Consider the following 18,086-nt stretch of genomic DNA (forward strand, 5'->3'; position numbering starts at 1 on the left):
AGAAAGTGACAACTTGTTCAGTCATTGTATTTACATTCATTTTTTTCATCTCCAGTTTGCATACAGTCTGCATGTGTCCACCAGAACAAGAGAGTGGTCAGCACATGTTTCAACTCCTTCCCCCAACCCCACCCCACTCCCCTCCAAACTTTGTACCAGAGGTGTGAAATAAGAGCCCAAAACATTACTTAAAAACATGTACTTACTGCACATGATTGTGAAACAAAGCATCCTGCAGCTGTGAAGGGAAAGAGAGGTGGAAAATATTTATAAAAATCAGTAGGGATGCAAGATCTTCAATTCCACTTTAATCCAGCTACATTCAAGCATTAATGAGACAGCTCAAGATGGGACTTAGCCCTCACAGCATTTGGACTGAGAACAGGCTCCTGGCCTCCACTATCCTACACAGAAGATGCATTCTGCACAATTGCTGAGCATCACAATTTGCTTTTCTTAGTTGTGTTAATGTCCAGTGAGAAGGAAGATAAATGCCCCACCCCACCCAAAAGCCAGAAGACCGTTAAAGTCACATTCCCGCAACCAAAATTTTTTAAAAGTATAAAGGGAAGTACCTAACAACTTGTATTAGTGCCACAATTAAGCACACGGTCTTTTAGTTATTCAAGCTTTGGAAGAAAACCAAATTTAATTTTTCCCATGAAATAATTTATTTGGTATCCAAGGTTCAGTGAAGTGGGTAGAGATAAACTTAAAAAGGCACTTTATATGAGGTAAAGACACAGCACTGCATACAAAGGTATCAGTTATGGCTCCATGGGTCACATTCTTGCCTTGGAGTCAGAAGCTTGTGTAGTCCCACTCCAGGGACTACAACCTATAATCTATTCCAGCACAGTACTGAGGAAGCACTTCATTGTCAGAGGTTCTCAAGGGCAATTACTAGTGGAGAATTAAATGCAGGCCTTGCTAGCAAAGTCCACATCTCATGAATGAATAAGATCCTTGGGGTGAAACGTTAAACCAAGATCCCATCTGCCCCCTCAGGGGCAGATGTAAAAGATCCCAGTGTTATTCGAAGGAGAACAGGCAGGTCTCCCCAGTGTCCTGGCCAATATTTGTCCCTTAACCAACACCATTACAACCCATTATCTGGACATTTCACTGCCATTTGCAGGATCTTGCTGTATAATTAGCTGCTGCATTTCCAACATTACAATGGCTATTTCAAAAAGTATTTAACTTGTAGTGTTTAGAAACATCCTGAGGGTCATGAAAGGTGCTATATAAATGCAAGTTCTTTCCCCCAAGTTCTCACCTGCTTTAAGAAGGTAGGCTCAAGTCATCCAAGAAGCAGATATTAAAATACCCCAGTAAAAAATAACTGTCACCTAGAGCTTTCTTTAGCCAGAAACCATGATCCTCACCTACTGGTCACATTAATAAGCTTCAATGATTGACTTAAACAGCACGTGTTTAGCATGATACAGATCATTACAAGGCAACTTCACAATCTTGGGTTTGGTAGTGTTCAGGATCAGCATTTAACTGCGTCCTCTGTAGTGACACCCAGTGGCCAGGATCAGTAGGGCCTGCAGCAACAGGATAGGAGGAGGAATTTCTGATATTTAATATACAGTGTGCAACAGTACAGGAGTTTAACTAGCTATCACACAGGAGTCTCTCACTCTTCAAACAATTCTGCCTTATCCACAGGGTTTAAGCAGCCAGAGGTTTGAGATGATCACAGACTCAGTCACAGTATGAAATGGTTTATTCAGAAAATTTAAGATATACATCCAGTATTGCCTCAATAGACTATATTTTAGGTAAATGGATGATGGAGATAGCAAAATGCATAGAACCACGCCACCACCCCACCATAAAGAAAAATTGCCATTGGCTTCCCTCCCTCTCTCACCACCTTTGCCCCTCCACCCAAGGCCTGACATCTTCAGCGAATATTTGCTGATCCCAGGCACTGGGTATCACCAAGTACAGCAAAATGTGATTCCCTTCATTAGCCAACCCAAGCGGTCAATCTTGCCTGGCTTGCTAGGCAAAATGTCCAACCATCATGGCAGGTCCTCATCCCCCAGCAAAGACCAACAGATCAAAAATATCAGGAGCAGTAAACTCTGGCTAATATTACACCTCAAACCATTGGACCAGGGATTGTACCTGGATTCTTTCTGGTTTGTACAGTTCAGATTCTCATCCACTTAACCAACTGAAACAACAGGTTTCAAATGAAGCTTTAAGTAAAAAGATTAAATCCATACCCCACTGAAGTGACAATCACTGCACTCAAAGGGACCAGATTCATTCTGTGTCGAGTTGGTACAACCTTGGCATATTAGACTTCCATAGGCTTTGGAAAAGAGCGTTGGTGCAAACACCCCTACAAAAAGGAACAAAACAGCTACAGCAAAGAGACATCTCTTAATTGGACTTTTGGGTCCACAATGGCAGCATCTCTGACCGCCTTGATGATTTCAGTGAAATAGCTTCAGAAACTCAGCCCCATACCACAAGATGGGCCTGACCACTAAGCCCCATACTACAAGATGGTCCTGACATGTCCTCAGCCAGTGTTGCATATTTTGAAAGGGACTTATCTTGAAGACAGGTACACATTCCAAAAGATGGTTAACAGTTGATGACAACACACAGACACAGGGGGTAGAATTTTACAGTCCTGCCAAAGTCAATGGACTTTTGAACAGTTCACCACATTTTATAGCAGGGCTGTAAAATTCTGCCCACAGTGACGGAGACAATATTGACATGTTTCTACTTAAGCGGGCATCATAACTAAATCCCAACATACTGCTCAGTCATGTTATCTCTACACATCTAGTAACCATTACTGGGTGTGGGTATCCTGGCCAGCTACCTCCTCACCCTGTTGGGTGAGGAGTCAGTCAGCAATTCCACTTTGATAAGATAAATTCGAAACTGTTTCCTCTGGTGGGGGAGGATATCCTAAATCAGGCACAATCTCAAACCTCAAAATTTCCAAGCGAAATCAGGAAGCAGTCCCCCCCACCCCACAACATAGTGAAAATTCCAAACACTCCCCTCAAAATACTGTGGATCAATTAACTTTAGGGCACACAGATTGATTGGTACATGAAACAAACTTGCAGATCAGCCATGATCTGATTGAATGGCTCAATAGGTACAAGTTGAATGGCCTCCTTCTGTTCCAATGCTCTCTTGCGGGCCGGGGGCGGAGGTGGGGTGGGGGTGGGGGGGGGGGGGGGGGGGGGGGGTGGCAATCAAGTCCCCCTTACAATTGGCTTCAGGATTGACCTTTAATCAGTTGCATTATTCTACTCACTGAAGATAGCTGCTTCAAACCAAACCATTACTCACTACAGCCAGCGTGTGACCTCCAAAATAAATGTGTAGCCATATGTTAATGAGATAGTGAGGCTCTTGTGGGATCTTTAAGAGAGCGTTTGTTTATAATTAGCAAGTGAGACACATGTGTCTGTTTTGTCACCTACCTCCCACTGATATGAAGAGCAGGGCTGAACTGACACCAGCTGACCGGCTATTGAACCTCTGCTCCTGATGTTTGCATCCTCCAATCACCATGGATATACCCTGGTGGACAAACAGCTCGTCAGTTTCTGGTCTTAAGCAATTGTACCACAAGAATTACAAGGATTTACAAAACTAGCATTTCCAGAACTATATTTTTTTTAAATTAAAAGCGCATAAGATTCTCCACCACTTAGCAAAGAATCATCCATCAGTCCATGTTCCACAAACTGTGCAGCATAAAATGTACTTGAAACACATCCAAGCGTTAGCTGTGGTTCTTTTGCCTCTGAGTCACTAGGTTCCAGGTTCAAGTCCTACTCTAGGGCTTGAGCACAAAAATCAACATTGACACTCCGGTACAGCACAGAGGGAAGGCTGCACTGTTGGAAGTGCTGCCTTTCAGATGAGTCAATAATCTGAGGTTTCACATGCTGCAGAGTGTGACGTTTCCTGGCTCACTTAAAGAGAAAGCTACTAACATGACAAACTCACCGGGATAAAGAGGACACATCCCAGCAGGGTTCCAGTCAGAGCACTTTTCACCACCTCTTCATAGCACTTGTTTCCCTTATGGTTGCCTTTGATCAGAGCAGTTATGTAGAAAGTCAACTCAGTGATTGAACCAAATGTAGCATTCACTACTGCACCTACTGCAAAGTTACTCTGAGCTGAAATACTGAAGACAGAAGAATGGATTTAAAATCAGTACATTAGGAAACTTTGAACTCCCAAACTCTTCCAACCAACTCCAGGACAGTGGTATGGTTACTAATTACAAGAAATCACAAACCTTATGATACACCACTCAGCACTGACTGCTTAATAAAGTGACGTCTGGGGCCAAGGGAGGGGGGGACACCAGGGATATGACAGCTAGGTACAAACAAGTCAAGAGTTTAAATTTCCAAAAATGCTAGAATCCATTATTAAAAGGAGGTAGTAGCAGGACATTTAGAAAAAAGAAAATCACAGTAGTGTCTCAAACCCAGCTGTCCAAAAGCCAGAGTTGTCTGAAAACCAGAGATTTTTAGAACGTGCCATGCATCAATTTTAATTGAGAAAAACAAAAAACTTCCTTGGACAATTTGATTTGGTGCTGCATTGGTATGGTGTGGCGCCAGACTTACCACTAACCACGCATTTACCAGTCTATTCTTATGCTCCAAGCAAGCCTTGACCCACTCAACCAAGCTCGACACAAGCTGCCCAACCCAAAATCTGGCAAGATCTGAAATCTGGCATGGCTTTGGTTCAGAGGTTGCCAGTTTTGAGATACTCAGGCAGCGTCAATATTGTTTTATGAAAAGGAAATCATGTTTGACAGGGATATAGATAGGCTAAGTGAATGGGCAAAATATTAGCACGGAGTATAATGTGAAGGTTGTCCACTTCAGCAGGAAGAATAGAAAAACAGAATATTATTCAGGTGAAGAAAGACTGCAGAATGCTGCAGTAGAGGAGGGATCTGGTGTCTTTGTACATGAAATCACGAAAAGTTCACATGCAGGTACAGCATGCAATTAGGAAGGCAAGTTGAATTTTGGCCTTTATTGCAAGGGGAATGGAGTAAAAAAAGTAGGAATGTCTTGATACAACTGTACAGGGCATCAGGTTCCACACCTGGAGTATCATGTACTGTTTTGGTCTCCTTAATCGGAGGAGGGATAGAATTGCATTGGAAGCAGTTCAGAGAAGGTTCACTGGACCAATTCCTGGGACAAAGGGGTTGTCTAAGGAAAGGTTGAACCTATACACATTGGAGTTTAGAAGACAGGAGGTGATCTTATTTGAAACACAAGATTCTGAGGGGGCTTGACAGGGTAGATGCCGAGAGGATGTTCCCTTTCTGGGGAATCAGGAATCTAGAACTAGGGGGCGATGTAAAAATAAGAGATGGCCCATTTAAAACAGATGGAGAAATTTCATCCAAGTGTTGTTAATCTTTGGAACTCTTCCCCAGACAGTGGCGGAGTCTGGCTCATTGACCAACTCTGCCTTGAATACATTCAGATTTTTGTTTGACAAGGGGGTCGAGGGTTATTGGGGGGTGGGGCGGGGGTGGGGGGTGCAGGGGAAGATAGGCAGGAAAGTGGAGTTTAGCACAATCAGATCCTTGGTCTTATAGAATGGCACAGGAAGCTTGATTGAAGGAGTAGGCCATCCAGCCTATGATATTATGATTTTTAAAAATGTTAATCAATCCTGGGATCTTTACAAAAGACTTCATTACTCAAGGAAGCTGCAGTAATTTCCCAACAAAAAAATGCCAGTTTGGGAACTGCTGGCAAGGAGACTGGCTGAATCTAGACTCAACACAATCACCAGCATGATTCTAAAAAGGACAGGGGTGCCAACCAACTGGGTACAGGCCCTGGTTCAGGATCTCAAAAAGGTAATGGAACCAGTTCTCCATTTTACAAGGATATAGAAGACACTGGAGCAGGTGCAGAAGAGGTGTACAAGAATGGCACTAGAACCGTAAGGTTACACCCAACGGGAAAGGCTGAACTGGCTGGGCTTCTTTTCCCTCAAGGAAGAAAGAACGAGAAGGTTGTGGGGTGTGTACCAACAGGTCACGAGGATATAACACATCAGCATGGACCAGTTGAGCTAAATAGAAATTACAGCACAGAATTAGGCTATGTAGTAGTCCCATTATAGATTTTAGCTTCTTTTTAGAACATGCAGCTTACTTTTCTCCATTGCTTCAACTAGCAGACATTTCCTCAACTTGAACAAAAATGGCAAAAACAGACAGGCCAAAAAGTGCTCAGAAAATAAAAAAGCGATCATGGGCAGGGGTAAAACGGGTCCCCATTTATCCTGTGCATAAAACATGCTTGTGACTGGAGCTGCTATAAATGGACAGAAATACATGGAGAATTGGCAGGAACAGTGAGAAAAAACACAAATCATATACGTAAACAAAGAGGGGAAACTGAAGTAAGAGAAGGAAAATGGTGAGATTTGTTCTAAACCTGCTGCTGTGCTGAAGGGAAGTTAGGAATGTTGGTGCTGCTGTGGTGCTGCTGTAAGCACAGGTGGGGGAAATCTGCAGTTTACAGTGTTACAGCTGATGATAGACAACAGATAGCTTCATAATGCTGAACAGTGGTGAAAACAAATAGTTTTCGAAAGGGAGCTGGACATGTACTTGAAAAAAATTGCAGGAATATGGGGAAAGGAATTAACTGGATTACTCGTTGAAAGAGTTGGCACAGACTCAATGGGTCAAATGACCTCTTTTGCTGCTGCACTATTCTAAGATTTTACGTGTGGGAAACAGTGAAGATTTAGGGTATGAATGCTCTGATGAATATATACGGCTTCTTCTACAGCAAAATGTTGGTCGCATTTAGTACAACCTACTTATGCAAAACTATCTTCATTGTCATTACTGAAAATCCAAAGCACTGAGCCAGAGTGAACATTGACAGGCCCAAACCCGCGGTATGGACAACGATACAAATTCCACAGTGATAGGTGATTTGATAGGGGAAGAGATAGGTGTTTCTATAGCTGCAGACAAATCCAGAGTGGCATTGCCTCCCTGATGCCAGGGTCATGGATGTCACCAAGCAGCTGCAGGGCACACAGAGGGGGTGTTTGGGTGGGTGGAGGGGGGCTGCAGGGGAGTGGGCAGTGAAAAGCCAGCAGTTGTGGTCCATAATGGTATGAATGACATAGGCAGAAAGAGGGATGTGGTCCTGCAAATCAGAATTTAGGGAGCTAGGTAGGAAATTAGCAAGCAGGACTTCAAAATAGTAATCTCTGGATTACTCCCAGTACCACGTGCAAATGAGTGTAGAAATAGAAATAGTGTAGAAATAGAAATAGAAATAGTGTAAAAATAGAAGGAGGATAAAGCAGATGAATGTGCGGCTGAAAAAGACGGTGCAGGAGGGAGGGCTTTAGATTCTTGGAACATTGGCACCAGCTCTGGGGGAGATGGGACCTGTACAGGCCGGACAGGTTGCACCTAAATAGAGCCGAGGTGGGGGGTGGTGGTTTCAACTAACTTGGTAGAGTGTGGGAACCAGAAGATCTTTTGAAGGAGGAATACCAAGGTGCACAGAATACTGGGAGAGATAGGTAGCACTAGAATAGGGAAAATAGATGGGGTCAGAGTAAGGGTCTCTGTGCATGTCTGTGAATGCACAAGAGTGTGGCAGGATTGGTGAATTAAGGGCCTGATTGTCATGTGAAAATGTTTTGTGGCTATAAACCTGGCTCAAAGGAGGGCATGACTGGGTTTTAAAATTCTTGGATACAAGGTGTTCAGAAAAGATAGGAAAGGGAGAAAAAGAAAAGCGGATAGGTAATAGTATTTATTATGGAGAGCTTTGCAGTGCTGAAGAAAGAGGGTGTCCCAGAGGGGTTGAGGACAGAATCTATTTCACTAGAGCTAAGGAACAAGAAAGTGCAACTACATTGCTTGGTGTTGCCCGTAGGCCACCAACTTGTGGGAAGGATGTAGGGGAACAAATCTGCAAGGAAATTCCAGAGGTGCAAAAATTATATAGTTACAATGGGGGACTTGTAGACTGGGATAGTAGTACTGTAAAGGGCAGAGGGGGGCAAGTTATAGCTGATGGAATAAAAAGGGACAGCAGCATCATGAAAAGAAAAATAGGCTGAGTGACAGGAAACAAAATGCTTTTCAGGCTGGAGGATGGTTTGTAGTGGAGTTCCCCAGGGTCAGTGTTCAGACCCTTGCTTTTCCTGATATATATTAATGACCTAGACCTTGGTGCAGGGCACAATTTCAAAGTTTGCGGATGATACGAAACTTGGGAACTATTGAGAACTCAGGAGGATAATGTAAAACTTCAAAAAGGATGTAGACAAGTTGTTGGAATGGGCAGACAGATGAAGTTCAATGTAGAGAAATGTGAAGTGATTCACTTTGGTAGGAAGAACATGGAGATGTAATATAAAAAAGGACACAATTCTAAAGGGGTGCAGGAACAGAGGGACTTCGGTGTATATGTGCATAAGTTAAGATGGCAGGACAGGTCGAGAGAGATTCCGTGTGCTTTAAAAGGGGCAAGAGCATGGCAGTTGTGTTGAACTTGTATAAGATACTAGTTTGATACCCAGATCTAGTAGCTGCAATTTAGGAAAGATGTGAAGGCATTGGAGAGAGTGCAGAAAAAAATTCACAAGAATTGTTCCAAGGATGAGGAACTTCAGTTATGTAGATTGATTGGAGAAGTTAGGACTATTTTCCTTGGAGAAAGGACGACCAAGAGGAGACTTGATAGAGGTATTCAAAATCACAAGGGGTCTGAACAGAGTAGATAGGGAGAAACTGTTCCTGCTCGTGAAAGGATGGAAAATGAGGGCAAATTTAAAGTAATTGGTAAAAGCAACAAGTGATATGAGGAAAAAAAAACTTTCATGCAGTGAGTGGTTAGGGTCTGGAATGCAACATCTGAGATTATAGTGCACGCATGTTCAGTTGGAGCATTTAAAAAGGAATTAAAAGGAATGAAAAGAATGTGCAGGGTTATGGGGAGAAGGAAAGGGAGAGGCACCAAGTGAATTGCTCAGAGTTGGTGCAGACAATATGGGCCAAATAGCCTCTTTCTGCACTCAATTGTGATTCACATTGCATTAGGCTTTAAATTATAAAACTTTTCAAAAATATAGAAAAAATATTTGTGCTGCGTTACAGGGGATCCATGGAATTTTCATGGCACAGGGTGTCATGAAGCTATTCATATATATAATATTTTGAAAAATGCTTTTCTTTTAAAATAGAGGTTTAATCTACAGGTGTGTTTTAATTAGATTAAAGCCAGCTAGTCTGCTTTGATGGATACTAGTTTTGATATGTAAGAGATAGCACGCATTTGCATTTTTTGAACAGAGCTTTCAAGAAGTGGGGTGAAAACTGCTGCCTTTCTAGCAGCTACCAAGCAATACGTTTATATTACTAATAAAGTTGGTACAATGAAAGGGGTTTTATTGTCAGAGAGGTTTAGTTCAGAGGTTGTTGATACAATGAGAATTAACATTCAATGGGGCTGGTAGGTATAACTTCGGTAGTTTTTGGGTGTGCAGGGCAGAGGCAATGTGTGATCAAAAGGCAGCTGCAAGCCTCCAACTGGCTGCACAGGAAGCTCATCTTGAATTCGTAAGGTGAAAATGCTTTGCCTGGTGCTTGGTTAAGTCTATGGGTTGCTGTTGCCTTAATGGAGATTAGTTTGGGAATTTGCTAAAAGTTATGGTAATTTGTAGCCAGGTGTATATATATTCTAACCTGTGTAAATTAATAAAATGTTTCTTTTAGTTTAATGTAAAACCTCAAGAATTGGTGGTCTGATTCCTGAATTTAGAGTCACATCTCAAACATAACACTTAATATAGGTTATGACAGTTGTTTAAAGTTTCCCTCTGGGATTTTTTTTAATTACTCTACCAACTGCAGCAGTCATAACAGAGGGGAGGACGAAAAAAAGGTTTGGAACCCCTGAAACAGAACATCAGCATCACTCAAAATAGAGCACAAACTGAATTCTATCTGCAGATGCTGCTTAAAACACAAACCAAATTCGTGAATTTATTCCTCAGGGATGGGGAAGAGAAGGTTTTGCTTTGACTGTGTAGAAAATACACTAAAAGAGGAAGTGATGGTTGAGAATATCATCTAGTCGAAACTTCTTTCAGTGCTGCCAGTGAGCTTAAAGAGCCATATCTGTTTATCTGAAGAACACAGTCACAAACAAATGCATATTACTATAGAACAATGCTTTCACTTCAACTAGTGTAGTACTCCATTAATTGGAACTCCCCATTCCACTCCCTCCTCTCTACACCGTTCCAAATGAACCTTAATGAAAGTAAAGGAGGTGCTGTTCCTTGAACAGCCTTAAGAGCACAATAATTTCAGATCATAACCACTATCACTATTCTGTTGTTGCCAGATACAGCTTCTGGATCCATTTTTTTGTTTCTTTGTCAATAGTGATTATCTTATACCTAATTTAAGTTGTAAAGATCATGAAGTAAGATCAAAACCACAGTTAGAAATGGGAAAAAAGCTGATCTTAAGGGCCAAGAATGGAGCTGGGGAAAATTTTACTGAAATTAAACAGCAGTGGGAAATATCAAAAATAGTGATCAATAGAGTTCAATAGCAGAGCACAATATGAGAGAGAGAGAGAGAGTGTGTGTGTGTGTGTGTGTGTGTGTGTGTGAGAGAGAGAGAGAGAGAGTGTGTCCCTGTTGACAAATCAAAATGCTGCATGCAGGTACAGTAAGTAATTAGGAAGGCAAATGGAATGCTGACCTTTGCAATCGAGATGGAGTTTGAAAGTAGGGAAGTCTGGCAACAACTATACAAAGCATTGGTGAGAACATCCCTAGATTACTACGTTGAGTTTTGAACTCCTTAACAAGGAGGAGAATAGTTCAGAGAAGGTTCATTAGGTTGATTCCTGAGATTAAGGACTTCCCTTGAGGAAAGGTTGAGCAAGTTGGGCCTACACTCAGAATTAAAAATGAGATTGAAAAATAAGAGTGAGGGGACTTGACAGGGTGGATACAGAGAGGACTTTTCATCTCATGGAGGATCCAGAACTAGGGTCTCCCTCAAATCCAACATAAGTAGAATTTCTTCTGAGGGTCATTAATTTGTGGAATTCTCTGCCCCAAAGGGCAGTGGGGGCTGGGTGATTGAATATATTGAAAGTCGGGTTAGACAGATTTTTGACCTATAAAAGGGAGAGTGGTGGGGGTGGGGGTGGGAAGGAAAACAGGAAGGCAGAATAGTTGAGGCCATGATCAGATCAGCCATTATCTTATTGAATGGTGGAGCAGGCTTAAAGGGCTGAGTGGCCTACTCCCATTTATGTTCTTATGAAATTAAATCAAAGAGCATAATAGGTACAATCAAGATAGGCGCAAGGCCACAGAAATACACAATAGGTAATGACAGCAAAATGATAAATATCAAATTACTTTGCCTCAGTACTTACCAACAAGGCAGGCATAACATTAGAGGAAGATTAAAAAAGGATGAAGACATTTAAAAAGGGGGGGAATGGGGTGGGGAGGAGATAATTGATAAATTGAACAAAAAGTAAAAATCCTGGTCTGAATAGGTTGTATATTAAAGTCACAGAAGAGATAGCATAGGGTCTATTAAATGTATATTTTAAAAATCATTAGAAAAAGGGCTAGAGAACTGGTGGATAGCTAATGTGATTCCTATTATGTAAAAAAGGTAGGTAGAACAAGGGAACTATAGATTAATTAGCTTAATGTCAGTGGTAGAAAAGATAATGGAATTCTTAAATATGTGATAAGGGATCAAGAAACTGAAAATATAATAAAAAGAGTACTCAGCACAGATTCCAGAGGGGCAAGTCATGCTCGACTTAATCCTATTGAAGTAGTATTAAAGGTTAGAGAAGCATAATGCAGTAGACAACATTTAGGTTCCTAAAGGCCTTTGATAAAAGTACTGCTTAGTAGACACAAAGGTCAGAACATGGAAATTCAGGGAACAAATAGCAGAACACATAGCAAGCTGGCTACAAAACAGGAACAGGTAGTAGGGTTAACACTAGCACTGGGATTGGCAAATCAGTGGTAACTGGTATTCCACAAGAATTGGTGTTGGGCCCACTGTTGTTCACTATTCACATAAAATAAGGGGAATTCAATAATCAGGAGTTTCAAAAACTTGTAGATCCAAATTGGGGGATGCAGTTAATATAGAGGACTGTTCGAGATACAGGAAGGCAATAATGAACTTGCAGAGCAAACCAGGAAGCTAAAAGCACAGAACTCTTTTTAAATTTAAAACTTCAGATTTAATATTCTTGTGGACAAAGGAGTTAGAGGGGATTAGGGGTGGGGTTGTTGATGCATAAGGTCAGGCTGAAGACTGGAGGTGAGGACCATTAAGAAAAACTGTCCAATCACCACCTTTAACTGAAGCCCACAAAGTCCTAATCTTCCAGGTCCAACACGGCTGGAGTTTTCAGTGATGCTGGGGCTTGAGAGGACATTTTGACCCCACCTGGGAAAGGGAAAATGGCAATGGCATTTGGCAGAATAGTAAAGTGGTTGCAAGTTTGCAACATCAACTGCAAGGGATAGAGTTTGATGGTTTCTTTGAATGTGCAAATACTAATTTGGAATTTGAGTGTGTTAGGAAATAGAGATAGTTTAATTAAGTTACATTTGAATTTGTGGGAGTTTGACGACTCCTGAAGAGAAGTTAAAGCAAACACGAGTAGAAAAACAACAGGAGGGAGGGAGGGAGGCGCGTGCCAGCATGCCACGTGAAGCAGTGGTATACGGTTGATGGCTGAGTCAGAGAGAGAGAGCACGCGTGGAAGAAGGCTTGAATACATATGGTGACCCAGGGAGAGGAATATCAGAAGGAGAGTTCGAAACCCTGGAGGTGGACCCTTGTGGAAGGGGTCTGAAAGTGTTGGTTTGGGAGAAGATTCCAAAGACAGTTCTTGGAGAATGGAGATTGGAAACCCTCATGTGAAAGACGAAGTTTAGTGAGATCAGTTGGCTCAGTGTGACAAGCTTCTGGGAGGAGTTGAGGAGAGGTGCATAACATCTGTTTGAGGTGGCATCTGCCACTTGGTTTCAGAGTGTGGCATGTCTGACCACAAGTTATCTATTGGTTTACGTGGACTGTGTACTTACTGTGAACATTAGAGTATAAGATAGTTTTTGTAACTTGTGTTATCCTTACAAATCTGTATTATTAAAAGGTATAGTTGTGGGTGAAGGAGTATTTTAATATAGCTCATCTTTTCTTGTTGAATGTTATATTCTTTTATTAAAAGTTCATCAGCTGACTCCTGTGACTCTTCAGTAGCTACTCTCCATGTATCTAAACAAAGAAAAAGTTAAGATCCATCAAGCCAGGTTCCACCCTGGGATCAGGCTTGTCCATTTGCAACATCAGCTGGGATCATAACATGAGAAACTAGTTAGAAATAAAGTTATAAAAATGAAAGCTAGCAGAGCTTCTGCCGATTTTCTGCCTTTGCATGAAGCCGCCACACATCCCCTGGCACCTATCACCACCACCCCGGTCCATGGGTACTGGTAGCCCTCTAGTAGCTAACCAACACTCTTGGGCTGATTGCTGTAACTAACTAAGCCCAACCTGAGCCTCATCCAACATTCACACACTTTTCAGTTGGAATAACTAGGCAGTTATCAGGAGCAAGTATTGCTAGTTGAAAACTGGAAATCCATTGTGGCACACATGCTGGAGGAGTCCCATTGAAAGACCTAGTTCTTAAACCCATCAGAAACCCAGTTGGCTCAGCCCTGAAGGGGGCTGATTTCCAAACATGTCTGGTAACCAATCCCCATGAAAAATCCATGATGGTTCTCAGAAGTTACCTTCAAAACTTAGACTTTGGAACTTATTGCCTCAAACTGCTCTTTGTGGTAACAGCATGATACATTTAAAAGGAGGAGAAGTTAGACATATCCATGAGGGAGAAAATGTGTGTAATAGGGTTGGATCAAGGAGGATGGGAGGAGATTCTTGTGGAACAAACACTAGAATAGATCAGTTGGGCCAAATGACCCATCGCTACACTTTACATTTTATATGTAAAACTTCCACTTACCTGGCAATTGCCATCCCAATGTAGTGAGACAGAGGAACTATGGCCATGACAGACAGTGCAAATTTCACAGGTGAGCTGGCATAACGATTCTCTGTGTCGCCGTAACCCAGCGCCAGAGCAACTATAACTAGAGGCAGCAGATCTGAAGACTCAGTTAAAGAAATAACTCCAATGGAATGGAAAACCAAGTCAGCAATAAACATGAAATCAGTCGTTGCAGGATTCCTAATCTGCCCATAAAGACTGATCACATCCTCCTTCTCCCCCTACCTCCATTTTACCTCCCCAACCAGTCATGAGGTGCAAGGCTTCAAAACATGGGCTGGCTAGCTCAAACCAGCAAAGTATTCCATCATTAGCTAGAGAATGAAGATTAAAAATATCATCCAAAGTTTGAGTGTCCAGTTGGGGTGGGGGTGTCAGGTCTTCTCATTATTCGCTTTTGACTGGGAAACAATTTGCAGCTTTGTACTGATAACAGTCATTGGACATGTGACCTCATACACTCATGTCATGTGTATGGATTTTAACCTTTGTGCATTTCTTAATAAAATATGACTTAGCACTCAAACATTTTTTGATTGTTAACTGTTTTGTTTCCTTGATCACTGAATAGTACATGAAGTACATTTACCCGTATTGTGTGCAAGGCATTTTCTATTAAAATTCATACATATGGCTGTGTTGACGTAACCTCTGTAGCTAGTCAGAAAGATAATATTTTATGTACCTGTAAATTAAAATGTTAACAGAAGTAGAAGGGCATTGGTTTCCTGTATAGTGTTGCTAATCAGAGTTTGTAATCAGAGAGATACTTCCTGGGGGAAAGGAAATGAACTTAGAAGTTCCTCCTTTATAACTGAATCAAAAGCCACTTGAAAACCTCTTAGTTGGAAGATAGAGCAAAAACCTTGGGGAGGGAGGAAAAATATACAGCTAGGAACTGGATAATCCAAGGAGGTTGGAAGTGCCAGTAAGTAAGCAAGCCACAACTCAAAAATAATTGAGTACAAAAATAGGCAATGGAACAATTCTCCTGCCCATCATCCTACCCCAACGAGTTAAATTGTCCACTATGAACCAAAGGATACTCACAGCAAATACATTTATCCCAACCACAGTATATTTGTAATAGTAGAAATTCACAGCATGGTAACAGGAGAGGACCACTTCCCCATCCAGTGGAACTTCAGTCTGGGAGTGGGGAGTGAAACAGAGAAAGAACAAGTGAAATCTATTCACACAGATCCTTATGTTGAGACATCTCAATGTTTAATGAAACAGATTTGGAATGCAACCTATTATATGGGCAAATGCAACAGTAATGTTTCCAGGCATACGCTGGAAAATGTCCAATTTTGGAAAACTGTATACAATTCAATTCTAGAATGGGTTAGAATAGGAGCTCAAGTTTTATAAATATAGCACAGACATTCCCCAAATGGCACATTTCCAACAACTAGTTGCTACTCTTCCACAGGAATGGAAGGGGGTTCATGTACTATTTCCAGCAGAACCATTGGATGGATTCATGCGAAAAAAAAAAGTTAGTGTAGAGCCATGGAAACCTCATTTAACAGCTCCAAAGCCTCCACTTCAGGATCAATGGAAACTTTGGGTGGCTTCAGCAGGGCTCAAGGTTCAAATAAAAGCATAACATTGGCTCATTGATCTGATATGGGACAGAATAACCAGTGGCAAACAGGCAGCCTGGTAACACACTAGCCAGTAATGGCACATTGCTAGAGCTCAATTAGAATAACCACATTACAAAGCAGCCAACCTAGGGACAGCATTAAGCTATTTAACTCCAAACCTGTTTTGCCATTAACAGGGTCATGTCTTATTGGTGACCAAACTCCATATGCCCCCCATTGCCCTCAATACCATAGATTTTTAACCAATCAACCACATTTGCAGGAGTTTCAAATCTGTGCCACCCTTTCATGACTTATAGAAGATTGGATTCTAAATGTTAGTCTATGAACCCACCCCAGTTCTAGGCTCCCTCGCCATAAGAAATAGTTTCTGTCCATCTACTCACTGTTCCCCTTCGGGGGAGGCGGTGGCATAGTCACTCGGCGAGAAATCCAGAGACCCAAGGTAATGCTCTGGAGACTCAGGCTCAAACCCCACTAAGGCAGATAGTGGAATTTGAATTCATTAAAAAATCTGGAATTAAAAGTCTGATGATGACCATGAAACCATTATCGATTGTCATAAAAACCCATCTGGTTCACTAATGTCCTTTAGGGAAGGAAATCTGCTGCTCTACACATGACTCCAGATCTACAGCAATGTGATTGGCACTAAAATGCCCCCTGAACAAGGTCAATTAGGGATGGGCAATAAATGCTGGCCTAGCCAGCAATGCCCAAGTCCCATGAACAAATAAAAACACACCAAATCAAATCACCCCTTCACCCTTTAAGTTGTAGGGAACATAATCCTAGTTTGTATAATCTCTCCTTATAATTTAACCCTTGGAGTCCAAATATCATTCTGGTATTTTTAACACTGCACTTTCTCCAAGGCCAATATATTCTTCCTAACATGTGGTGGCCAGAACTGCTGTCAGTACTTTGTAGCTGAGGTACACTTCAACTCCTTTATACTCTAACCATCATCTCCATAAACAGAAGGTGTACAGAAATCTCAAAGGAATGGTCTGGTTTGCCCTCTATGCAAGGCAACAAAGATAGATAACAAGAAATGCCAAATCCAATGCCATAGTCACCCATGGGATGAACCAGTATTCTGAAAGCTCAGTGTGGGGCAAGTTTTCCCATCTACTGAAGGATGTTGGTGTTTATTCAGTATCCTGTCAACATCCACCCCGAGTGAAGTGTGGAGAAAGCACAAGTATGTTCTTTATGTACATCTGCCCTGACTTAAAGTTTATAGTTTGAACTTCAAGACCAACCCAACAGAACTTATCACACTGCTAGAGAAGCTCCTTACCCTCTTAGGTTGTCGGATCTGGAGCTGCTCAGGAAGGATCAGTAGAATGACAGTAATGGCTCTGCAATTTAACTTGGCTACTGGGATGGTGATTACCAGGATCCAGGCAATGAAGGAAGCCAGGCTATGGACAAGCACAAGAGGTGGATACCCAAGGAGAAACCACACGTAGGTGCTTGGGCATTGCTGGAAAGTAGGTCAAGACAAACAAGTTAATTCTCAAACAGAAAAAAAAAAACTGGTTCTGAAACAAAAAAAATAAAATGCTGGATGCATTCAGCAAGTCTGGCAGTATCTGTGGACAGACAAAGATTTAATGCTTAAGGTTAATAACCTTTGATCAGTATTGTTAAACATTTCCAGAAGTGTTTTTATTTCAGATTTCCAGCATCCACAGTATTTTACATTGATGTTTAATTCACTGCAAAGTCTCTTCCAGGAACACCCACCTTGAAGGATTCAATGTCACTCCCTATCCCACCATGTTTCACTTGCACCTACTGACCAAGGCCACGTGTCTAAGTTTTGCTGTGGGGGATGTCTGAAGTACCTTCACTTGGCAAAGAGGTCTTCAGAACCATTAAAACAAATACGCAGTCAAGCTAACACTTCAGCTTATGATACGATGACACAGGAGGCAAGTTACCAATTTAAAAGGAGACATGATACACATGCCCTGAGATTTGAACAGGCAGCTTGTTTTTTTGACATCAGCTGAGCCAGGTTGTCAACATGTTAAAGATGCAGGAGGAATGACATCTCCTGTTAAAACCCCCAGGGGCAATGCAAAATGTTAATTTAAGAGACGACCAGGAGAAAGCAGCAAGAGCCTGCCCAAGGCAAGAAAGTCAAGTTTAGGACTGCTTAGTGATTTCAGTGTGGATTAGACAGATAATGTGTTACCATCTTCTGTTATAAATTGAAGTCATGAAAATCCCTGCAGTTTTTAAAGTGAAGCATTTCCCCAAACTTCATGATCCAACTGACGGTCCT

The 18,086-nt window shown here is 41.7% G+C and overlaps 1 protein-coding gene across 4 annotated transcripts in view; it reads right to left on the reverse strand.

The window, feature by feature from the left end:
• Positions 1 to 18,086, reverse strand: part of cax1 (cation/H+ exchanger protein 1) — a 53,669-nt gene that overhangs the window by 11,154 nt on the left and 24,429 nt on the right. For all 4 annotated transcript variants that reach the window (XR_013578101.1, XM_078553084.1, XM_078553085.1 and 1 more), the window contains 7 exons: positions 17,094 to 17,279; positions 15,224 to 15,326; positions 14,133 to 14,274; positions 4,006 to 4,189; positions 3,474 to 3,573; positions 2,244 to 2,362; positions 207 to 238 (listed from right to left, as the gene is read on the reverse strand). Coding sequence is in view for 3 of the 4 variants with exons in the window: in XM_078553084.1 (XP_078409210.1) it covers positions 207 to 238; positions 2,244 to 2,362; positions 3,474 to 3,573; positions 4,006 to 4,189; positions 14,133 to 14,274; positions 15,224 to 15,326; positions 17,094 to 17,279 (866 nt within the window). In the remaining variant the exon portion in view is untranslated. The remainder of the gene's footprint in view (positions 1 to 206; positions 239 to 2,243; positions 2,363 to 3,473; positions 3,574 to 4,005; positions 4,190 to 14,132; positions 14,275 to 15,223; positions 15,327 to 17,093; positions 17,280 to 18,086) is intronic.

The sequence above is a fragment of the Cetorhinus maximus genome, chromosome 12 (genome assembly GCF_964194155.1).
Source record: "Cetorhinus maximus chromosome 12, sCetMax3.hap1.1, whole genome shotgun sequence".
Taxonomy (NCBI): domain Eukaryota; kingdom Metazoa; phylum Chordata; class Chondrichthyes; order Lamniformes; family Cetorhinidae; genus Cetorhinus; species Cetorhinus maximus.